At 40.0% G+C, this 25,786-nt stretch overlaps 1 protein-coding gene across 1 annotated transcript in view; it reads right to left on the reverse strand.

Moving 5' to 3' along the window:
* LOC121954801 (A disintegrin and metalloproteinase with thrombospondin motifs 9-like) overlaps window positions 1-19,017 on the reverse strand; it is a 53,822-nt gene extending 34,805 nt beyond the window's left edge. The window contains exons 1-21 of the mRNA XM_042502509.1: window positions 18,684-19,017; window positions 17,977-18,371; window positions 16,290-16,452; window positions 13,832-14,169; window positions 12,521-12,604; window positions 12,290-12,414; window positions 11,952-11,992; window positions 11,680-11,785; window positions 9,932-10,078; window positions 9,014-9,155; window positions 8,262-8,366; window positions 7,102-7,247; window positions 6,467-6,648; window positions 6,190-6,326; window positions 5,238-5,355; window positions 4,617-4,712; window positions 2,770-2,936; window positions 2,420-2,549; window positions 703-829; window positions 383-593; window positions 94-258 (exon numbers count right to left, since the gene is read on the reverse strand). Coding sequence (XP_042358443.1) covers window positions 94-258; window positions 383-593; window positions 703-829; window positions 2,420-2,549; window positions 2,770-2,936; window positions 4,617-4,712; window positions 5,238-5,355; window positions 6,190-6,326; window positions 6,467-6,648; window positions 7,102-7,247; window positions 8,262-8,366; window positions 9,014-9,155; window positions 9,932-10,078; window positions 11,680-11,785; window positions 11,952-11,992; window positions 12,290-12,414; window positions 12,521-12,604; window positions 13,832-14,169; window positions 16,290-16,452; window positions 17,977-18,371; window positions 18,684-18,780 — 3,222 coding nt within the window. The 5' untranslated portion in view covers window positions 18,781-19,017. The remainder of the gene's footprint in view (window positions 1-93; window positions 259-382; window positions 594-702; window positions 830-2,419; window positions 2,550-2,769; window positions 2,937-4,616; window positions 4,713-5,237; window positions 5,356-6,189; window positions 6,327-6,466; window positions 6,649-7,101; window positions 7,248-8,261; window positions 8,367-9,013; window positions 9,156-9,931; window positions 10,079-11,679; window positions 11,786-11,951; window positions 11,993-12,289; window positions 12,415-12,520; window positions 12,605-13,831; window positions 14,170-16,289; window positions 16,453-17,976; window positions 18,372-18,683) is intronic.
* Between the last annotated feature and the right edge of the window lie 6,769 nt (window positions 19,018-25,786).

Below are 25,786 nucleotides of genomic sequence, written 5' to 3' on the forward strand. Positions count from 1 at the left end.
GCCATCATCTACTCAGTTTATGAAATGCAACTTGTAAATATTGGAGTGTTTTTTCTCTAAGGGTAAAGAGAGCACAATAAGAGCTGAACTGACCTCAGACCAGTCGCCAGTCTTCCATTGTGGACAGAGGAATTCATTGCAGGGTTGGACGGTCATCTTGTCCCTTTGACTGCATTTGCTCTCATCACCGCCAGCCTCGGCTGCCTTTCGACACACTGCCCCTCGACGGCGGGTGCCCCCACCACAGCTCTTGGAGCACTGCAGCACAAACATTTAAACATCAGCTAGTGTAAAACACACATACACAACCCAGTGATGAACTTTGACAAACACCTGGATTATGCTCACACACAAAGACCCACGCTTCCTACATCAATCTTACCTCTGACCATGACGAGTACTCCCAGCCACCTGGGTTACAGTCTCCATGGCAACCTTCCTTGTCATCAGGTTTGCGCTGACCGCTACAGTAGCGATCATCAACCTTCTGGGGTTTACCATCTGTACGGCTGATTTTGGCACAATATATTTCTAGGGTACGATATCCCAAGCCGCACTGAGCTGTGCACTCACTCTTACGAGCAACATGCCACCTGCATCGAGGGTGAGGAAAAATCCAGTGTTTTTAAATGAACAAGTGAAAAAATATTATTATAGCTATATATATTATTGTTATAACTGGTTCAAACGGGTAATACAAACCTGAGTTCACATTCAGTGTTACAGGGCTCAGTGATGACAGCAGGTCTAGCTGTACCATGACATCTCTGGTCTGACACCACCACCCTGTCTGACTCTCTGCTACACAGAATCTTCCGCTTGCGCTCTCCTATTAAGACACAATGACACAATTTGGTCAGCAGGTATATTTAAAAGGTCAAAGGTGTTTCTTATAATTCATAAGCCCCATATACCAAAATAATACACCAACAACTACTTTTGGTTGCCTCCACCATTACCAATATGTGTTAAGTTGAATATGGTAAGACGTTTTTCTTGCATGCCTCCACGAAGAATAAAGAATCCAAAAACTGAGAGTTGTGATGAACTTGGAGTGAAAGAGGCCCTGTGTAACAACAGCAAAACTATATCACTACAACATGCATCATGTTGTTTCTACAGTAGTCTAAAACAGGCAAACCAAACACTGGCTCGAGATAGGGCCATTCAGATTACCGTGTCAGCCACCGTAGTTCTCCTACATGCTTGACACACGGAAGAAGTTTTTGGTGTGCAACACCGCTAGATGCCACTTAATTCTACAAATTGGACCTTTAAAACATTTCTGCATAAATAATCTCATGTACTGACAAGTAGTTTACCTGTGCTGTTTAAGCAGAGGTGTTTTATGTATTATGATTTTAGCAAAAAAGCCAATCCTTGGGAAGTATTGAGAATATGACTAAATAAATGAGACTGGGATTATACTGCTTAAATTGCATGATAGTTTGTAAACCGATGTTTTGATTTTATTTTGCTGTTGCTAAATGAATCAAGATTTTTTTTTCCCATTTTTGGATTCTTTGTTCACAAAAGGCATGTCAGAAAATTTAGAAAGAGAAAGACACAAATAAATGCAAAAATTCGTGACTAGAGTTGAAATTGAGGGTTTCAGAACTTCATCCTCAAATGTAACCTCAGCCTTCCTCTGCTTGACAGCAGCTTCTGTAAGATTCTGCAAGTAGTCTCAGTTGATGCAACAGCTCGTTCAAATACAAGATAGATCATGATGGGATTGCAATGACTACCAGCAGCAATGTGTAGGTGCTTCACCTTGGTTCTTGTGTTGACATCCCTGCTCTGAATCACAGTGCACCAACTGTGCAGGGGAGAAAGATTTAAACCTCATGTGGCTGCAGGAAATAGATTCTCTATCAGTACCTCATGTTACCAAGTTCAGCAGTGCTATGGGAGCTTCGTGTGCCCCTAACTGCCAGAAAAACTGCATAAATTGGAAAATGAAAAGGTGATGAGGGCATTTCATGTTATCTATTTATCCTGCTGTGTGAACTCATTGGTTTCTCTTTGGAATTCACTGTTGGTTGTTCAAGCAGCGCAGTGTCAAAACGTGGAGACAGAAATTCTCAGACAAAGTGTTTGAGTCATTACACATAACAGGTTTTCGAGTTTACCTGCGATACGCCTCTGCAGGCCTACATACTCCAACATATCCAGGGTCATGTCAAAGAAGGTAATCTGACCCAGCGTACTATGAGGTCGAACTTTTATCACTTGTTCCAAACCGTTTATGTCTAACATGAAGCTGTCAAGTTTAGCCAGACAATCCTCTCTCTCCTATGCCTCTGGCTCTGTGGTTCCCACGTCTTCTCTCTCTGTTCCATCTCACCTTTACTCTCACCACACCATTTATCATTGACCACTCCCATCACCTCACTAACCCCTTGTGCCTCCCCCTCACCTTGGCACAGGCGGCTGCACTCCTGCCAGGGCCCATAGGCATCCCAGAAGAACTGCTGAGGTTTGTCTTCTATGGGGATGTTAAAGGAGAACCTGACATCTGGGTTGTAAAGGTTCCCCACAGACAGCACCTGGGGAAAATGCAGACAATGTAATATACATTACAGTAACATCATGGACTGTCCACATCTTCAAAAATAAAAGCTTTTGGAGGTCAAGCCTGTAGAAATGTTCCTTCATTCAAAAAATCTTTTAAATGGAACACGTTTCACTCTTGCCACTGCTTCTAAACCAATCTAGCTCTGCATATTCTGCATGGCAAACAAAGCCATCATGACAGGGACAATTTACCTGGACAATGATCTCCTCCTCGATGCGGTCAGTACAGTTGATCCTCTCAATGACATGGTCAGAGCCACTGTACTCGATGATGGCATTTCCTACTTTGATTTCCCTTTTGAACATGCTGACCACAAACTCTCCATTAAGCAAGAACTCTCCACGGCTATTTGATATGGCTGTAGAGAGAGAGAGAAAACGCTTACTGTGCTTGATCCCAAAGAAACAGACAACCAGAATGAGTGGTATTTGGTGTAAGATTGAATCGAATAGTTTGAAGCTTTGAAGCTTTATTCATAATGTTGTCATTTGAATTCTAAATCAGCATTTGAATGCTGCACTGCTTTATATCCTCTCGTTCTGTTTAAAGTCAGTGTTTCTGCACAGCTACAGATAATCATTAGGCTACAATAGTATTGTATTATTATAAAGTTATATTTCAGTGGTGATTGTGTACAAGTATTTCTGACTCTGACTCATGTAAGTTAAATATTTCCAATAACTGCAGAGCATTGTCAAAGTTCTGTCTTAGCATAATGTTGCCGTAAAAATTAGGTTGTGATTATCATCTCATCATTATGCCATTATTGGACTAGCCTACTGCCTAGATGTATTTTTGTTGATGAAAGTGATGAGTTACAATCATTAACAAAAGTGGATTTAATTAAAATGCCGAATCACTTTTCACGTTGAGGATTTTGTTCAAGGATTTTGATTATGATGAGTGATCATGACAAAAAATATGATGAGAGACATTTGAAAATCCTCAACTAAACTTAACAGCACAGAACAACTGAAGAAAAAAATGAAAAAATGAAATATTTTGTGAAAATAATTAGTTTTGACACTAACAAGCGAAAGTAAACAACTGCATGGGACAGAGAAGCTTAGCAACACAGTGGGTTTCATTTGCACGTTCATTTACAGTAAGGCACATGTAGTAGGTACCAGTTGAGTCTTATTGGGCTAAAATAATCATCTGTTCCTGTAAAAGTCCCATCCAGGGGCATCCTGTTCTGTTTAACAGCCAGTCTGCTGCACTCATTCAACCTAATGCGATTATGGAGCTAATTTCCTGCCTTTACTTTCCTCGCCATTTCACACATTACACTAATGTGACCATGGAGAGCGGCCCTCATTCCGGCAAAATCGTCTCCACTTTGGACCCCTAATGACTGTGCCCATACACAAATACAGATAAATACACACAGACAATAAAGGGGGACAACTGAAAAAACATGTTCAGAAGTTTACATGGTGGCAAACAATCAAGCACAAATGGCAAAGAAAAACAGACACCTGAGAGCAAAAGAAAAACAAACAAAATAAACACAGCAATATGCAGAGATGTACACGACACATGACAGATACGGATTTGTTGACCTTGATGGAATAGCAGCCAGAGGGCTATTTGAGCTCAAGTATTAGCATGCTCGTGCCAACAAGACATGTACACTAATAGCTGACAAGGCAGTCCATCCAGGCAGACAGGCATATGGTATAGAAAGGCATGCATTTTAAAGAACCAAAGAAAGTAAACACCTGCACACACACACACACACACACACACACACACACACACACACACACAGACACACGAGATGCAAATGCTTATTAAGTGTCTGACCTTGCTGGAATGGTACCCACAGGCCTAATTCTGGCTCATTAACCTATTAGTATGCATACTATATGCCAACTCCTTAAGTTTGCAGTACATGACTTTACACTAAAAGCTGAAATTGAGGCAGAGATAAAACATGCAGACTTTAATAGCACATTGCCTTAGAAAAGTATAAAACTGTATGAAACGGTGTAAACAGAGTAAAAATATTCTTTTAACAAAATGTTGAATGTCTTACCGAGGTAGTTGTCATCCTCCGGTTTCCCTGAGTAGCTGTGTTGACGTACATCTATATTTGTAGCACCACTGGGTATTCGCACTACTTCATTATAACCTGCAGATAGCATGAGTAGCGTGTTTAGATTAATGTGTTTAGATCATTAACACAATGAGGTTTGTGCCAGTCTTGTCACAATGCTGGAATTTCTAAAAAAAAACATTATTTTTTTTCCTAACATATACCAATTTGAAAATATCTTTGATACCATGTGGAAAAACTGACGTTAAGGGCACACATTTTTTAAATCAAAATATAAAAAATACAAGGCTATAAGAAGGAAAGTAGTAAACAGTTACAGTCAGAGACAGTGAAAATACTCGGCTTGTACTGGTGTATCTCTACTGAAGAAAATAAGTATTGAAACCATATCACACATTCAGAATCGATATGTTTTGAAAAATCTATATTTTTGACAACACTAGTCTGTGTCTATGCTAATAAGAAAGCCCCACTCTATGTGCTATTTATTCTGACAACTAAACACGTATAAAAATGTGTTAAAGCAATATAACAAGAGCTGCTGTCTTTTATACTTGCTGAAATGAAATAATAGTGTAATAAAAAGAGGCTACAACTCACCATAGCGTACAATGTTGAAAGTGCCTGCCACAGTTTTGCAGGAAGAGTTGTCCCCTCCGCAAACGCCACACTTGTCCCTCCTGGCTTTAGAGTTCAATACATGGTCACAGCCTGCTTGCTGCTCAGTAAAGAGGTAGAGGGGAGGGATGAAATAGTGGATAAGAAAATGTCAGGAGTAATATAAATAGTAGTAGAAAAGGGAAAACAGATGGAAAGAGTAAGGGAAGTTCATAAAGCAAGGGAGAAGAAGATCAGATGCGGAATAAAGAGGAGAGACTGATTTTTTAAAAACAAAATAAAAGGGACTTTCTTCAGCTAACACTCTTTAATTCCAGTTGTTTGGCAAAAGTCCAGTACTTTAATATTAACATGTCAGATAAATGGCCTTTTACTTGGCAACAATGTCTTCATATCTTGATAAAATAGAGATCATGAAAGAAAATATCAAACCCTGTGACCCTTAAAATAGTTACATAAGAACTTTGAGTAATAGCCATTTTCAGTGACACCCATCTGAAATAAATTTCCTTTAAAACACCACACCAGGAAATGGCATAAGCTCTGCTTGTAACAGATTTTAGCAGGATAAATTTTCTGTAAAGGATTAAGGGCTTAGCTTTACTACCACAGCATGGATCAAAATCCAATTGCCAATGCCAGGAAGGCAACTTACTGAACCACAATTTCACCGAAACACTGTGTGTGGTTTAGATTGTACACAAAGCAACCCACTGCTTCTGATGTGTATGGTATGTTAGTAATCAGCCTTTCAAACTAAAACTCTATCTGTCACAGGTTTGGGCAAATAAACAAAGGATTGAAATAAATGGATTGTATCCACTCCACACAAACCTTGGAAGAATAGTCACTGTTAGTAATGATAACAAGATTAGCTGTACACATGCATTTGAACCATACAGTTTACCAAGTTTATAAGAGTTAGGAACCTCACCCTGCACAGGCCCTGGACACAGATGTCGTTGGTATCGGGTCCGCATGGCGTGCCATCAATGACCCTGTCCCTGAGCTGATAGTAGGCCGTGCTGCCTGCCACCCTGCAGAACAGCTTACACCTATCCTTCATTAGGACTGACAAAGGAATACAAGAAGAAATAAAGACTTAATACCAATAAAAGTCAATGTAAAAATGACATTATATCTATTGTGCATTGAATTGAATTGACAGAAGGAGCAGGCAGGAAGCCAGTGACTGAAAAGCAGATTCTCACTTCCGCTGTACTTGGGCACCCAGCGAACATTAGGAGGTAGACCGTTGATGTTGAAGTGCCTGCCATCGAAAGCCGCACATTGCTCCTCCCTGAAGTCCTTCTTCTGCTTGGAGCAGGGCTCAGAATTGCAGGACCGAAACTTCATTCTGCGACCCACACAATACATTCCTCCGTTTCTGGGCCTGGAAGAAAGATTGAGGATGTGAATGAACTAGTGGTTGGTTCATTTATGAAATGGTTTAAATAGACAAGCATTGGTAAGCATCTTTCCCCTTTCCCCTATAGTTTCAAACATTCATTTATCTGGCCATTCTTCTTTTCACTCTATCATCCATCATCACACACCAGAATTTGCCACTGGCATTGTTTTCAGGTTCAAACTCATTCTCATCATGCCCCATTCATCTGTCTGTTAATCTAGGATGAAAGGCAACATTCAAAGAGACTCGTGTGATCTCTTTATTTACCAGGAAACAACCCTGTAAGGTCTGCCATCAGAAGGTCCGTTTTTATGAACACTAGCTATGGAAAGAATTCTCTTAAAGAGGCTTGATCTATGGAACATTGACTTTGGCAGCTAAGATGGAGACAAGGTCCAGTAGGCATGCATGACTACAAAGAGAGGGACTGCTCACACGGGTCGGTTGCACTCGCGCACAGCGATCTTGATGCCCCCGCCACATGTCCGTGAACAGGTACCGAAAGGGCTCCAAACTCCCCATGCCCCCTCCACAGGTGTGGCGTCATGCTCTTTGGCTATACACAGGCCATGTTTGCAGTGCTGCAACAAGAGAGACAAACAGAAAAGAGAGAAGTCAGACGAATGACCGAGTAAGAATGGAGAGAATGAGGTAAGCCGCTGAAAGAAAAATCAGTGGAAGACGGAGGAAGAAGACAAAAAGGGAGAAGAACAGAGAGCGAGTATATGTAATCCCATCCACAGAACTGGCAACACATCTATCTGCTCTACCGTGCTTTGATGCTAATCTGGGAGAAATTATACAGTGAGGCAAATGGAAAAATCGGAACTGAAAAAGATATTTCATGGCTGGCTCTGCCTGGACACAAGACAAGAAAACGTCACGCACACAGTCAATAAATGTATCTCAGCTCATAAAAGGGGGATAATCTTACTCTGTTCAACAAAAAGTCTCCAGCTTAACTGTTTAGTCTGGTGAACTGCATGGCATGGGATGAGAGGTTGGCGTAAACATAAAAAGGTTTCAACATGTTTGACTTCATGTTGCTGTCATGTTCTCTCAGTCTTAGTGGCAGGAAGTAAGGGGTTTGTGAAAAAGTCCTAATTAAAAGCTGCACTAACAGAGTCGCCTAGAGAGAAACTTTAATCATTCACAACTTCACGCCACTTACTCACATACCAGCCAATACTTAATTACTGGAGTTTACATGTGTCAATAGCGACTTAATTTTTGGCTTACGTGTTTGGAAATTTGTTTTCTTTTATCATTTTGCACACAACGCCTGTGAACAATTTTAATAGTCATGAGTCAGTGGAAAAGTCGTAAGATCAAAACAAGGAAATGCTGTGAGGATTATCTGATCATAACACAGAACCATATGAGTACTAAACCATAATGTAATTGATAAAAATGTTGCAATCCCGTGGAGAGTTAAAACACGTCAAATGTTTAATAAAACACAGAGTGATTTCTCAGTTTTTGCTCCTGACTTTTTTATTATTAAAAAAATACTTATAATGTTATGTTTTACTTCCAAATGCTCCTATAAACAGTGCTGTGCTGCAAACATCTGTCTATATTTGCATGACACTTACCTTTCCAGGGGAGCAGTCAGTGCCGTCTGCCCACGGCATGTGCTGGGTCCTGCAGCCCCGCTGGGCGCCCTCTGGACTGGTGCACCACAGCCTCCGACACTGAGTCTGAGAAACACACACACAGTGTTAAAAAATCAGAAAAAGACAGGGCATGCAAATATCATGCTAATATCCTCCCTGTAGACAACTCTGTTAATATATGGACTCTGGTTGGCAGGCATTAAATTTATCGCACATTATAAAACATAATGTTAGAAAGAAGTCGACTCCATACAGTAAGTTTGTTGTATCAGACATCCCATTTGCCAGGTGTTTCTCAGCCAGTGGCTTACAAGACCTTTCTGTCTGGCCAGAAAACATGAGCCAAGAAAACTATTCCACACTGCTTGAGGCTGTTACGCCTATTTTTGAGACATTTCTGCAGTATTCATGTAAAATTCAAAAGGACATCTGGATGGTTTGATGTGATGCTTCGAGCCTAAACCCACCCTTCCTTGTTTTTGTGTCTTAGGTAGTTATTAACATAATTTATAAGTGCTGAGATATCACGTCCTACATATTAATAACATTTGTTTTTGTTTGCCTATATCTCAAAAAGAACTTTAAAGTCACTTGATGTATTCAGCTACATACTGAAAGGCTTCAAATACAGCTGAGAATCTCTACAGCATATGATTTTAACACAGGAGGCTTCCCTCAGAGATCAACATGTGCAACATGACAGTTTAGATCTGCACACTGACTCCACTTACCATATAAGGGCACACCTGCGTTCCCGGCCCAAATATCAATTCACACTGTTTATTGACATTGTATATCCGTCCAGGCAGCTGCTGCGAGAGACTGTACGGCCTAGAAACTGGCTCGTCGAGCAAGCACTCACCATATCCTGTGCTATTAAGAAATAAAAATAAAATGACTTAAAGAAAAAAGGGGAAAGACAAGAGACACAAACAGACAGAAAACACACTCAGTACAGCCGGAGAGGTCATTTTTCTGTACATATAAAGAACCCCTACTGTAAACACAAACTTGCTCAGTATCTTGACAGGTTTCTGTTTGTATTCAGTCTGCTATATGAAGTAAGAGGTGATGATCTCAAGAGTTGGGGATGCAGGGAGAACTTTGGACAGTTGGGGGTATAAAATGGATTTTGGATAGTTGCAGGATATTATCCCATTTACTCTTTCCTACAGTATCAAGCTCTTTGGTCTTTCTCAGCAGGTTGAGGAGCCTTAGGAAAAGAGACTTCAGGCTGAAACAGCCCTGAGAAATGATGACAGTTTATTTGCATTTAAGCCTAAAAATGTGGCTGTTGCTGCCAAAAGTGGAAAAACTGCATAGAGTATATATACACTACACTGTGTGTGTGTGTGTGTGTGTGTGTGTGTGTGTGTGTGTGTGTATGATTAAGGAACCATATCTGTGAAATCTCTGTAACAGAGTTTTATAAATACAGTAGGATATTTGGCCAGAGATTTAAAAAAAAATGAACTAAGTAATATAACTGGTTAAAATGTACATTGTTGTTTTTACTTGGCCTCACTAATTTGCATACCCTGTTAGATTTAAGGCTGTTTGAGTGCAGAAAACTTCTTCCCAGAAACAGTAGAAAAACATAATGTAGATGCATTTTTGGAACAATCCTGAAGAAAAAAAATATGACATACTCGAGGAACTCTGTGATGTACTTCCTGCTACACTTGGACCACATCCAAGGATTTGTGTTGTAGTTAAGTGTGGGAGCCATCACATGTTGCTGAATCTTAACTCCATCCTCCTTACACTTGTTACTGTCATCATGAGGCATGTTGAACCTAGCAGAGAAAATACAGAAAAACAAGTTCAGGTATCATAAAAATATTATAAAAATTATATTATTATTATATTAACAAGAGAAGTTCTTTCCTTTTTCTAGTAACAATTTTGTGGTTGCAGTTTTTATCATGCAGATGCACAGCTCTGTAAGACCACTGTTTAGCTGAGATGTATAACAAAAGTCAGTATTGTGGTGAAAGCCTCTATATTGTTTCTGACTGGGACTTTAAAGTTTTAGTAAGTTAGTGTTTCGCCAAACCTACGTCTATTAGACTCCAGCTGAAATATTGTAGTTTTTTGTGCTTCAATGTGTTTCATTTGTTTGAGCACATGTTTTAAATCTAAACACTGATTCTATGTTTCCGCTGTCACTCCGATATTGGGTTTTGGAAACCCATTCAGGGTTACAGCTGAAAATAACACAGAGCGTTTGTATTTCTAGCTTGTGGGGAGTTTGGAATGAAACCAGCACAATATTAAATTAAATGAACACTAGGCAATAAGACATAGCAGAAAAATGTAGATGTTAAAGTCAGTGTATAGTGAGTATAAGCGAAGCAATCGAGCTCCTGCAGGGTAACAAATCAGATGCCAATTGGTGGTGGATAGGTACAGCACCACAATGTCCCAAGCCCTCTCTCTGAGCTATTCAGCTCCCCTCCTGACAGGTAACATGTAACATTGATCTCTGGGGATAAGCAGTCACTAAGCATGTTGTCACCGCTTGATGCAGATAAACAATGAATTGAACAATCCCACCTTTTGTTTAGTGGTTAGAAGGAGCATTTGTTAGTGATGATGAGGGCTGTTAAGGTCCTTAACAGTCTCCACTGTAACCCCCTTCCCCACCTCTCAGTGACTCAGGATGTTGGGCAATGCAGAGTTTTGACTTAAATCCTGAAGGGCAAATTCACAAAAAATGGACTGCAGCCACTAATAGTACCATGACTTGAGCACCGCTTGCAAACGCTATCTGCCCCTTCTCAATGTCCAGTTCACAAAAGATATTGCACTAATGGTATTAAAGCTGCACACAGCTATCAGTGCTGATCTTTGTGAAATGGCCATTTTTTTGCAATGAGGCTCATTTATATCAAAAGGGGGGCAATTCTGAGCCAAATGTATGCACATTATCTAATTCAAATATGTGCAAACAGCATGGAAGCACAGAGATGCTATTTGCTTGACAGTGAAGTTAGGGGTACATTTGAGAATTACGCAGTTTCTTTTTGTCTTATTTGTTCAGGTAAAGTGGCCCCAAAAGCTGCGCAATGCCTTTCAAGAATAAGCCAGTGAGAATCAAATTAACAGACTGTCTTTTCTATTTCCTCTCCAAATGAAAGGCAGGAAAAAATTAGGAGATATGATCAAAAACAGACCAAAGCATCAGAAAATACTAGGAATACACAAAGGAATGTACAGCTGTTGTGTTGTTTCAAAAATGCAAGATTCCTTGATCCCCATCTGCTGGTAGGCATGTGTGGGTTCCTAGAAAGACTTCTGAAGCTCTACCAATGTCTCCCAGGAGCCAAAACTTTCACTGACGAGGAGTGATGACAGTACTTGAGGAAAACGATCAGTGGGAGCATGCTGTGCTTACACATGACCAAGTTCATGGGCGATGGTGAATGCAGTGCTGAGTCCATTGTCCTCGCTGATGCTGCAACTCCTGTATGGATCACACACTGTTCCCAACTCTGCGAGTCCTTGAAAATAAGAAAAAAGAGGCTAATTTCAGTGCCAACTTCCTAATTTTTCATCATTTTTCATCATTTTCATTATAATCATACCAGCGACATGTGAAGTACAGTATATATTAGCTTATGGTTATAAATACATCAGTACATTGAAAAATAAAAAAAATCAACTGACCTAAGGTGTCACACTTATCCCTTGCTCTGCAGATGTCCTGCCTGTGGTGAAGACACAGATAATGGGTCATGGTCAATGGCACTGTACAAAAAAACACTTCCCCAGCCTTCAGGGGATCCTCCTCATTTAGGTTAATTTTTAAACAGCAGCTCCATTCATCAGGCATCTGGACCCTATTTGATGCATCTCTTTGATGCAGCTGATTCTCCAAGAAGTTATACTTAATACAATGTTAACTAATTCATGGCATATTTGGTTGTTTGAAAGACCTTTAAAAACTGTTCAAAGTACATACTGTATACAGCAAAGAATTTGGTAACTTGATATTATTCTAGCACCTGGTGATTAGGATGGCAGTGTCGTGATGGGAATGGTGGTTATCATCCAGGATGTTCTGGCTCTGCTGCCAGATGCAGAAGTTCTTTAAAGTGGTCTGTGCATTAAATGAAATAACTGGACCGTCCTGAGGACATACAGAGAAAAGGTATAATTTCATTGAAGATTATGTACACCACTGTTGTTCTAAGTGTGTTAAGATATGTTTATTGAAACAAATTTGGCAATCTTACCAGCTCGTTGTTTATTATGACTAACTTTACAATCACAATGTTAATCAGGTTGCCAATGCTGGGGTCCTTGTAGATGGAAGATACCTGAATAAAAGAAACAAAAGGTGAGCTCAATCCTCTGAATGATTTTCAAAATAAGACTAGTTTTAAAATTAGAATCAATATGTTACCATATTTTCATTAACTTAAAGGAATACTTTGCCTGCACAAAATGATCAATTGTATATCAATTATTCACTTTGTGTTACATTGAACTCATGAAGAAAACTTTTTTATGCATGCGTTCATAAAGAACAAAGAGCCCAAAAAGCCAGAAATTCTTGATTATGTCATACAGATCACAATTAACAATAGCAAAACTCCATCAAAATCGTGTCTACAAACTCACAAACATCTCGTGCAGAATATTCAAGTCACACTTATCTAGTTTTATGCTCCATACTTCCCAAACACATGCATTTTCGCAAAAACCTTACTATTTAAAACACCTGCGCGTAAACAGTCTTATGCACAGACTAGTAGTGCACCGCGGCAAGTGCATGCGTTTGAACTCTCCTAAATGGAATGCACAAGCAGAGTTCAAACCCACATGTTTTCCCAGGTGCACTACTCTTCGAACTCTTTTTACTGCAATTCATAAAGATTTCTGTTTCGGATTCTTTGTTCACTGTGCGGGAAAAAAAAGTTTTCAAATTTAACATAACGCGGGGTGAGTAACTAACATAAATGTGATCATTTTCTTCACCAAAGTAAAATGTGAAACAGTATATTTACTGATTAGTGTACTGATCTTCCTGCAGTTTCAAGCAAGAACAGGGGAATTTGGTTGATTGGATATCAAGTTGATAATGGCCTGAGCCCTTGTGGAGAAGGCAAGCTTTGCCAAGAACAGAATATAGGTCATCTCAGCCTCCCCCTGAGGACCGTCGACCTCAGACGCCTGCGGAAGCTGGTATTTGAAGTGGCCGAGAGTATGCGGTCTATGTGACATACCTGAGCTTATTTTTAACATTCATCAAAGCTGTCAGGCAGGCTCTACCTCAAGCTGCCCTCTCTTCCCCCTGGTCGTTTGAAAGTGGTGTTTACCCCTGCCCTAGGCTGCCCTTTTCCCTCCCATGGCCCTCCTCCAAAGGCCGACTGACTGACTTGCAGCACGGCAGAACAGGTATATACATTTATTGCATGCACACACGCAGCTACCTTCTGGCCATATATGTGCATAGTATACAGACACATAAACACACTTTTGTCTCCCAGCCAACCGCCTCCACCAAACAAACATTCCCTACTTGAAGTGAGAATGGAACTTACGATGGACATTAATGTGAGTATGTAGTGCTGTAGGTTGCTGCCGTGATGCTCCACCATTTTGCTGTCGGCCACCAGCATGACTTCAACAAAGCGCGGGTAGGACAGGAAGCGCTTTGATCTCCTGTGAGGTCCTGAGTCACCGCTGCTATCATTTGATGGTCTAGCGCTAGCACTGATGCTCTCTGATCTGAGCAAAGCATCGCTGGCCAGGCTGGCACCCAGTGACTCCAAGTCACTGAATATGCCAGCGCTAACCACAGGGGCTGCATTGGACACAGTGGTCACACCAGCCACTGGCCTTCTCTTTAGCTTGTGTCTCTTATGTCTGTGTTTGTGTCCTAGAGAGAGAGGTCAGAAGGAAAGGAGCATGTTTAAATACACAAAGATTGAGGGATGAAGAGAAATGCATTTAAACAGAAAAACAGGCAATGTATGAATCAAAGTTTGTTATGACAATGTGTTTTGGTGGTCTTTAAAGGTGGAGATAAATGAGGTAAGTTTGCTGTCTGGAAGTGAGCATTGTTAAAATAAGTTGCTGACTCTCTTTTGTTTATTGTTGCTCAAAGAGTGGGATGACAAATGAACACTGCTTAGAATGCCTTTTTTCTCTCTCCCTCTTTCAGGAGAGGAGAGAGAGGAGGGCAAAGAGTTCAGACTAGGTAAACCTGGCACTAAGCCATAAAAAAATAGAGCACAAACTGACGTGCACACACCAAAAGAAGGCAGTTCAACAACTGGGCAGCAAAACCTCTTAGCACTGAGGGGAATTAAGTTTGATTTTAATCATGACATAACAACAAAACTGCTGAATGCCAGTTTTTTTCTGCTTTCTCATCACATGCAGATCACCCTTTCTGGACCACCAGCAATGCATCACCACCTAAATAATGGTGAGCCAGACTGCATCATTTTAGTGGGCCTGCTTTCAGTATACATGATTTATGATCAAAACAGACCAATTTGCTCTACTTTAAAACTTACAAGGTAACAATGGAACTTTGTGCAAGGATGAAGGATTCTTGGCCACAAATGGCTCTTAGTCAAATTTATGGTCCTCCAGGCTATGATATCACACACATACAGTATTACAGAGCGGACCGAAACAGAGACACACACAAAACACAAAGAACAAGAGTGCGCACACACACAGACACACACACACACACACACACACACACACAGAAATAATTACATTAACAGTGACACCTAACATCTGCAGAAAGGTGTTCAGCAGACAAAGAAAACACATTACTAGATTTATTTTCTTAGTTTTTTCATTTGCTAGTTTCATGTGGCATGACTTTTATACTATACAATTTACACTGCATGTTCATGGCAGTGGGTCTACCCAACTTTCTTATCAAAGAGATGGAGGAAGCACAAGAGTCAACAGGAAGTTCAGCCAGTAAACTGAGATGAAATGATACAAGGGTGAACTTCCAAATTATTTTTCCTGTGTGAGAGTTGGAAAGCGTCCTCACTACTGTGCTGCCGCTGTAGGCACTGCACTGTGCAGGCTATGACATGATGCATCAGCTGAGATATTTTCACAGCATACATTCACCTTAATTCCACCATACACCTCTACCTGTAGCCTACTTATGGGAAAAATGTCCAGATTATATTGTGCCCCTTCATGACCATATCACAATATATAGGCAAAGCATACAACAAGTGCAGGTTTAACCATATTATACCAATCAAGAATTTCTTTTTTTTGTCTTTATTTCCTTTCCTTGTTATTTTCATTTTCTATCTTCTGTGAATTTTTAAGTTAAGTATCCAGCTCTGCAGAGCCATTTTCTTCCATTTTAATCACTGCATTTTAAAATCTACCTCAATATCCAGACGCACTCAAAAGGTTTTCTTTGCTGTAACCAGATAAGCTACATACGATTCTACAGTACCATGATACAATTACTGCAATGGATCAATAAGCTTAGTTACTATTACATAATTGGTTCCTGTTACAACTGATAGCAGAGAGTTTGGGGGTAATGCAATGATAACGCTTGCTTACCTCTGTGGGAACCAATTAAGAAGTCACATAATGCACACACATACACACATACAATTGGCTAGTTATCTACTCACAATCCACAAGTATCCCATGAAAGCACATACATGCACATTAACCAACCATGCAGATACATATTCCTTTTTTTGTTTGTTTTTACAGATAAAGCCCTTGGTAGGTCCATGCTCAGAAGCATTAGTGTGCTGGTAAGCCAGAAAGGAGACACTGTGTGACAGTTGACTGGAGCAGACATTTAAGTCAGCTGATTGGCTACCTCATGGTAAGGTCTGAATCAACACTGGTTGTATGTACAGTAGCTGGGCATGTTTTCGCTTTCAAGTATACAGGTAGAGGCTAAAAGTTCAAATCTATGTGTGTTTTCTACATGTATGTGTACATTTGTGGAACCTTGTCTGTGTAAATTTCATGCATACACCATACCTGAAGTGTCACAAGCAGAGTCCTCCCCAGATGTCGGTTTCTTGGGTGTACTCTTCCTGTATACAATATGAGGTTTTGTGTGTTCCTCTTCATAGTGTTCTCCTTGATAGCTGTGTAGGGGCTCCACAAAATACTCCCCTTGTGGAGACCTGAAAGTGCCAAGCTGGATGGTAGAAAGAAATGCATATCTGTTAGTCTCCACATATTTACTCTCTGTAAATACTTATTCCTTTATAACAACAAAAAGGGTAAAATAAGTGAATTTGCATGCATGTAAGAATGGTCAGGAGGAAAACGATAAGAGTGAGACCTGTGATGCCTATCAGGAAAACAGTGAGACTGTATGCTCTTGGCAAGCTTGCTGAAAGCATTGTTATATGGATTTCACATTGCACATTTAGTGTGACTGGCTGACTTGGAGGTCTACGATGCTCCAGATAAGGTACATGCCAACCCAAGCACATTTCACTTGTTGCTCATTGGCTGTGTAGAATCATCATGGCAACCTGGAGGCTGATTCGACTTTAGCCAAATTATGTTTGGCTCAAGTCATATTTGTAATTCCTGATAATAAAGTATGACAAAAATTATCATTAGAAAAACATTAAGTTCTTCTGTATGTGTGAAAATGTGCAGCAGGGTGGACTGCACTTTTGCAAGAGGGCACAAGGAAAAGCTTCCTTCCTTCCTTATATTCCCTTGAGCAAAATACTATTTCCATTACTATGCTACGACCTGCACTTTGATTGACCTGGGGAGTTGGCAAGGCAAAAGAGAATCTTTCCTACAAGAACCCTTGCAAGAAAATAAGCATCATATTAGGATGTACAGAAACTGAGGCCATCAGCAGGATTGCCTGTTTTAGTACAAATGTGGCCACAGAGGTCTAGAATAAATATTAAGATATGCTCCATAAATGTCAGGTCAACTCCCTTTAGCTCTCTGCAGAACGGAGCATTCAGAGCGTTTTTAATTTGATGTATCATTTGGGGAAAAAATTGCCCTCTTCTTCCTATCAGTCACCTCACTGTGGCTTTATGTATACACTCAGAGTGCACTTTTTCTCCACTCAAAAACTCATGCTTCAGCAAGCCTGGGAGTGGGACCAATTTGTGATGACGTCGGTACCACCCGTACTCCCGCTGTACTAGCGTGCGTAAAGACGTCACCGACAACCGGGAGACAAGAGAGAGGCATGGAAGTAAGATTTAGCCTAGAGTGTTCATGAAAGTTGTCTATAAGCAGTGGACTCGGGACTCTTTGAAGATATCACAGATTTTCGCTATATATTGACAGTTAGGTTGTTTTTGGAAGCGCTCAACAACAGGATCCTACTACAAATTAAAACTTTAACATATGCTCTACTTTAAAAAAACATTTTCTAAGTAAGATTGACTTAACTATGTTTTTACTGGGATATGCTTAGTTGAATTATTTCCTGAATACAAACATGTTTAAATGCGCAATGATGTGTTAAGATCGATTTTTAAACGATCAATACAAAAAGCAGGTTGCGCGCAAAGTTGTCAGGAGCAACGTGTTAAAAAATAGATTTTTTTTTCTGAGGCAATGATGAGGCAGTTTTACAAGGCTTGTATAAGCAATATTGGCCCCACAATACTCATGGTGGAAAAGTAAAACAAAGTCATCACATGCACGACGAGTCTAACCGTGCGTAAAAACTCACCAGTCCGGAGCATAAACTGATGACCGCGGCGTGTTCTGCTTGTGCATTTACAAGTCCTTTATAGAAGCAGTGCCTTAACTCCGTGTCCTCCTCCTCCACCTCCCCATCTGTTGCAAAATCCGTTATGTTATCTCCTCGCGGCACTCCGAGTACTGTCACAGTGTAGAGAGGTGCGATAAATCCCGAATCCAGCGTGAGGTTGAGGTGATAATGCTGTCCGAAAGCAGATATCCTGTAGTGGATATTTGGCGAGGCCCAGTGATCCGTAGTATTGCCGGTGCTCTCGTCCAAACTTCGCCTTTTCCTCTTGAAGTGCACACTGGTTGGAAACTTGTCACCGGCTTCATTCACTCGCACCGGTGTAACAATCTCATAAGCGCCGATCTCCTCTTTTACTGGGGAATAAAGGCAGAGGAATAACAATGCAATTAAGGATTGAGTAGCAGTCCAATAGCATCAGCTCAAATCAAATAGCCCAGATGTTTTCATCGATATATTACGATTTACACACCACCTTTTTTGAAAAAAATCTGTTGTTTTACAGCACTGCAGGGAAATAACAGTCAGTCAGTGAACTTTAGGTATCTAGAAAGCGTTGCAGGTCATGTGCTTGGCTGAATTCAAAACTCATTCATTCTCTGCCCCTCAGTGTTAGAAAATAACTCCATGCAGGAAAACGCTGGGGTTGTCAGCGCGGCATACATTACCTGTGCTTGAATTCAAAAGCAATTTCCCCGTAGATGCGACTACATTCAAGAAATAAGGGAATAGTAGCAACCCCAAGCCCCAGAAGAGCACATGCATGATTGTCCAGTTCAGAGGAGAGCGGCAGCCTGTATTCCTGTAGTAATACTGTATTCCTCCGGTCACTCCGGGCTTTCCGCCTCCGGTCCGCCTGCCACATCCAATTTTATTTGGCCTGTCCTCGGCTCAGTAGATGGTCTCTGGCCGGTGAAGTAAACTGCAGGGACGTAAACGTTTCGCGGATACCCTGGCGAACATGCATACTGCAGAGAGGGGTGGGCTGCTCAAACAATCAACTGCGATGGGCTCCGTTGCAAGCCTGTGCACCAGCTTTCTCCCCAGCTAGGGGCGGGATCAGCCAGGCAAGGTACACTGGTGCTACAGTGAAGCCACTCCCGTTAAATACTGAAGTGACAAAAGTGGTCATATATGTCAACTTTGGATCATGTGATGTGATCGATGACTGGGTTGTTCACAAGTGTTGTGGGGCTGTTGTATACAATTTTAAGTTACCTCCAGTCTATATAGTAGTGATACTGAACTTACGGCCCGCGGACCCAATTTCGGCCCCCAATGGGGTGCCAGTTGGCCCCTTAATCATTTCCTTATTCACAATTTTAAAAACGTATTGGACAATGGGAATTGTTTTTGTACTTTGAATATACATAAAGTGTCAGAGTGCATAGACAGCATCAAAATAGAGCTTGTTTATCAAAAAAATGCCAGTGGAGGATCCCCCACACCCCCCGACAGAAAGTTCTAAAGTACTAGAAACTTCCTAAAATCCTACAACTGTCATAAAATCCTAGAAACATCCTAAAATCCTGAAACATCCTCAAATTCTGATGTATCATAAAATATTAGAAATGTCCAAAATCCTGGACATGTTCTAAAATTCAAGAAATGTCTTAAAATCCTTGAAACATTCAAAATCTGAGAAACGTCCTAAAATCCTAGAAATGTTCTAAAATCCTAGGAATATACTAAATTCCTTGAAACGTCCTAAAATTCACTGTAAAATCCTGGAAATGTCCAAACATCCTAGAAATACGTATGGGGCTGCTGCACCTGGCCTATAGCCTCTTGTCATTTTGCAAATGTGGCTCCCAAGCAAAGCAAATTGAGTATCCCTGATCCATGGGTCCACACTCAAGACGCACGGTGACCATTAAGTGCTCACTTTACTGACTTTTAATTACATATACATTAAGGTGGTCGTAAATTTGCATTGCAATACAAATATTGACTTGTTCCTGTACTTTCTTTAGCTTTGGGTTAATAAGGTTTTAGAGGGGTGGGAAGTTGCACAATGTGCAGGGCAGATTGGTGACCATGACAGTGAGGTGGGGCCCATATAGGAAATGCCTGCCCTGGGGCCACAAGCGAGATAATCTGGGCACGGCTGTATACTTAGAAGTCCATGGGATCATAGAGTGACAAAATGCAAACTGGCAAGCAGTGTGGCCATATACAGTAGTGATTTGAGGTCTTAAGTAGGTGCGGGAAAAGGTATTGTGTAGGGATAATGGTAATGGTTTTATGAGCTATAGTCTCCTCAGCAGAACAATGAGGCTGCATGGGAGCCTGTGTAGGTGCCTTTGTTATGTGTGGAGGATCAAAGAGTGGGCTATCCAGTCTGCCTCCTGCCTCACTCATGCAAACCCCCAATACACAGAGCTACAGACAGAGTATACAACTTGTCCTGCTATTTTTTTCTAATATATTTAAATAAGCTGATGTACTAGAGCCATACCAATAAATTGCCTATTGGCTTATCACAGATGAATCACCATGGGCTATGCTGTCCATTAAGTAACAGGATAGAAAAGTGTTTGAAGTAGTTTAGGAACAGTGTCACCATTACTTAGTTTGTCCACCAGAGACCACTGAGATGTAGTATATTTAAACTGCAAAGCGTCATAATCAGTACACCTCACTGTATCAGTTATTAAAAATATTAATAATAATAACATAAAATAAGTGAATATGTGAATGGATAAAAGGATAATGTTATGTGTTGTTGTTATATCAATAGCCATTGGCCAATAGATAATTATATATATATATATATATATATATATATATATATATATATATATATATATATATATATATATATATATATATATATATATATTTAAAAACCCTTATTAATATATCCACCATACATACTGAGGCACCATTAAAGATATAACTTAATATAACTTAGCGTACCTGATGGAGGTGTGCCCTAAAATATTAGGACTTTTTTTATAGCAGAAATTTAGGCTCCTACAGCAGAGGAAGCACAGGTGCAACTACTGCTGTTAATGATGGCTCCGTTCCAATTAAGTACCCCTGTAAGCCAGGCTAGTGAATGAGTGTGGCCAATATATTGACCCTGGTGTTGAAAAAACCTAAATGGAATGTAGCCATAAATTAAAGTTATTAATTGCACCCCTGGTTTTTCTGCTATGGCATGATAAATAAAACTACACAGATTATACAAGCCCTATCTTTGCAACACCTGCTGCTTGATTAATACTGTTTGAAAATACAAGTTACATTTAATTTCAAGAATGCACTAGAATAGCACATATTTGATATCTTGTTAATATGTTTTTAAAAAGTACAGCAAATATCTAACATGTTTCTTGGTGTGAATTCAGCTATTTGGTGAATTTCAAAGATTTCAGCTTGTTAAGCTAACCCTTAAACTAGCTAAAATTAGTGAGAGTCTGTTGTTACTGTGACAGTGTTAAGTTATATCCTATATCACGTTTCAAGTTACCTGAGATAGCTATGCTAGTTAGTTTTTATCACTGAAACCTATTCTGGTGTAAAGTTACATTTAAAACACACTGTAACGTTTCATGTGATTCAGTTATAAATATATTTTCTGACTGTTAGCATCTTTTTCGACTAACGCTAGCCACCTTCTAACATACATTTTACACTTCTTGACCACTTTTAAAGATTAACGTTACTTTTTCCTCCAACATTACATCTTTGCCATAGCATAAAGGTGTAGGGAGAGCAAACATGCAACATGAGCCAACAGAAAAGTCATTTAGGATAAACTGGGCTTAATGGACAATCTTAACACTGACTTGGCCTACTTTAGGCAGAACGTCGCTAACGTTAGCCTAGCAACATCAACATTACAGTTACAGTAAACTTAGCTAATGGTAACTGTTAACTAGACCTGATAAATAACTAACATAACATTACTTTATCACATAATACAAACTTTTCAGTCGCTTGGTTGTGAGAAGAACAAAATAACTTACCAGAAAGTTGTCAGTCTTCTTAGTGACTTACAACAGGTGTACAGAAGTAAAAAAAATGACAAAAAAAGGGGGATTGGATGAAGAGGTCTGTGCTGCCACTAGTGGCCAGAAGCTATAACACAGCAGTTTACGCTTCCATTTAAACAGTATTGCTCCTACACCAGTGCAACATAGATTCACATATGTTTAGTAATAACATATATGCACAGATTGCAACTAATTTTACACTTTTAAATAGAGTATTTAAAGTAGTAGTTCAGTCTACAGCTGATAAATTCTTCACTCACCACCAGTGGACAAACATTTGAATAACTGTCCATCTCAAATACAACTGAAGACACATTTGGGTAGTGACAATAGAATAATTTATTCTGGCTGGATGTTGTACTACCTGGATGAATAAGACCTACACAGCTATCTAGGCTACTGTAATAGTAAGTCTTGCATTACAAGGCAGCAGTTTACAAAGTGCTTAACGGTAACCACACTGATAAAGAGGGTTCAGATCTGTCTGTGGTGTGCTTGCTGGGATAGCCTGTAATACGTGGGTCTGAAAATGTTAATATATAAATGCCATGTCAACACATTAAGATCATGCCATTGTAAACATGCGTTATGAGTAATATCTTGAAGACAGAATTGTACCTGTTCTCGAACATGCAGTCTGAGAAATGAAGAATACATTGCTTAGCCTAAGTCATGTTCTTAATGATAGCAGTACCACATAACCAAAACATATTCAAAATACACCAGAACACTCGTGACTGAGACTAAGCAATTTTCAGATTAATTTAAAGCTATTCGCCTACATACAATACATCAACTGTAATACATTACCTAGAAATAAGTGTCCTGATCTTATAGATCATAAGATTTATCTAAGACTTTAGATCATAAGATTTTATTGTTGGAGTTATAATTTTTGGGGTAAAACAAGCTAAAACAATATATTATTATTATGATAATTGTATTAAGGTGTCAAGTCATCTCTAAAATAGATATTCCTGAATAGTGAAACTGATCTCCCCAAAATTTCAATAACTTGGACATATTTGCTCAGCATTAACATCACAAGTATCTCTGACCTGAGTTGTACTTAAATGGCTTCCATGCTGTCAGTCAGAGTCAAATCACTTCAGGCGTCTGTAGATGTTTCCCCACAAGACCGTATGTGGTCATAAATACTAACAGCTGGAACATGACTTTGCAGCTCATGTGCTGTGTACAATCAACACACACTGCCATTTAGAAGGCTCACTTGGATTTGCAGGTGCACACCTAAAACAAAAGCCTCATATGAAATGCCTGCGGTATCCCAAAATGTAAAGTGAGGATGGTGTTTGTCTGCAAAATCCTAACTGAGCAAAAACAGGCCAAAAAAGCTCTGTCACCTGTATCATTATGGTCATTTAATCTGTAGGCATGTGGTGTTGCAAACAGTCATAATCATTTTTCAGCAAGGACATAATTTCAATAAATTTCACACCAAAGCTTATAATCATGACTTCTGCTGTTGACAAAACCAACATCGGCAACTAAACATCAATGGGCTACCCAACAATTTGCACCACTGAACACTGATTTTCCAGTATGATAGAACTAATTAGGTATGATCTTAAGGTTACTGAAATGTTAGTATTTGAGGTCAGGAGTCACAAGGAGCCACACAGACTCCCCAGAATAGTCTACACAATCACTTAAAAGAACTCCCAAATCTGCTAACTTTTTCACAGGAGCTAGTTATGTTCTTCCTGTCATTGGGAAATTCTTCCTCAGGGTACAACTAAAACATCAACATGAGCAGCTGTAGGCCACAAACCCATTTAAACACAACCTTTCATTCACAATTAGTCCCCTTTCCCAGAACTCTCCATAAAACATTTTAACAGCCCAGGGGTCACAGGTAAGTAAAAGCAGTTGGGAGAAATTGAGCCAAGGCAGCATTCTGGTGTGCAGCAAATACAACTTTAAGTGGACAATTTACTGTTAAATTAGTTGTCGCAGTCACTGTATAGTTGTTACAAACATCCTTCATTTTAAACTAAGAAAAATTATGACAAGTTTCTCAGTGAATGGACATTTGTCTCCATGAAGCCTGTGCTGACAGGTGGCAATGAGAATGCTTTAAAAAGGGACCCCTCTGCCTTTAACTGCGGCATGTGGCCAAGACCTTTTTCCATGTTTCTCAATGGAGCAGTCACTACAGCTGTGTTTGTGTGTGTGTGTGTGTGTGTGTGTGTGTGTGTGTGTGTGTGTGTGTGTGTGTGTGTGTGAGTGTGTGTGTGTGTGTTCTCAATGGATGGTCATTGAGGTCATCAGAGTCACCCTTCCTGAGTTGTGCGCAGGCAGCATCATTCAGAGCTGCTATCAGCAGTGTAAACTTCACTTCCCCTCCAGATCAGATAATAGGCCGTTAGGGAGAGGAAAGCTTGAATGAAGTAGCAAAGCCTGGCCTGGCATTTCAAAGAGATACACTTTAATTGTGTAGCTTTCAAAAACTTGTTTCACTTTGTGTCTCCCTTCATCCAAACCCCAGCGGACTTTCTTGGCCTGGTGAACTTGTTTTCAATACAAGCAGTTTATAATGTACAAAACACTCTGCCACCTGAAGCCACTTGTGTTGTGGTGTTGCTCAACACACGATGAAGAGTACACAATGGACACTATGAGAGGAAAATATGATTCGCTGAGGTGGAAAAAAAAAAAGAAATCAAACGTGACTAAAACAAGAGGTTGCATTCTAATCACAGACAAATGACAGCAAAAGGCATTTTTCCAACTGCAGCCACGCTAGCAGCTCTGTGAGGCTGACTGTAGGCTACAGCAATGCTTTGAGCTAAATGCCATCCTCAACATGCAAACACATTTCCAGTTTTGGTCACTTGCGGTACACCTATTGCAATGCAAAAATCCTCTGCAGCCTAAAAACCATTTCACCCATAGACCATTATTATAAACGATTTGTCTGTAAAACTGTTGACAGTTACCTCAAAGAGAAAACAAGGTCAATTATGATGCTTTCTATTATAAATTTTTGATCCACGGATGATTTATATCAGTAAACCTTTCCTGAACATGAAAAAAGGAATTTAAAAATCCTTGACATCATCTGGATGTAAAGTCTATAGGCGAAGCTATAATATGCAGGTGGTGCCAAGAGGAAAATACATTGCATATTCCGCATAGCGCAGAAGCTAGAAACTTTTCTGAAACATGCACAAGGCGAGCAGTTCTCATTGGACTGAATAGGTGCAATTTTTGGATCTGGTGTCCAGATCTGATATTTCATTCATGCAGTGCTAACATGCTGATGTCGGGCAGGCTTAATGTTTTCTATGTTCACCATCTTAACATTATAGCATGCAACATTTTGCTTATTAACAATAAACACAAAGCATAGCTGAGGCTATCAGTGTTTTGCAGGCATTTGGTCATAACCAAAGTGTTGGACGGATTTAAAAGTTGGCCCAATGATGGCACTAAATGAAAAGATAAGGGCTCATCAAAGCAACCACAATTCATCCCAAAGGGAATATGAATTTGTGCACCAAATTCAATGTCAGTCTGTTCTAACATTTCTCACAATAACACAAATGTCAGCTTCATGGTCTCATTAGAAGAGAAGTCAGGGGATCACCAAAACCAGTAGGATGCATCCTCTGGGAACCACAAATGTTTGCACAAAATTTCATGGTAATATAATTCATAGGTAAGATATTTCTGTCTGGACCACAGTGATGGATGGACAATCAACATGGCAAATGCTACTATGGACACATTACCAGAACTCTATTAAA

The sequence above is a fragment of the Plectropomus leopardus genome, chromosome 2, assembly GCF_008729295.1.
Source record: "Plectropomus leopardus isolate mb chromosome 2, YSFRI_Pleo_2.0, whole genome shotgun sequence".
Taxonomy (NCBI): domain Eukaryota; kingdom Metazoa; phylum Chordata; class Actinopteri; order Perciformes; family Serranidae; genus Plectropomus; species Plectropomus leopardus.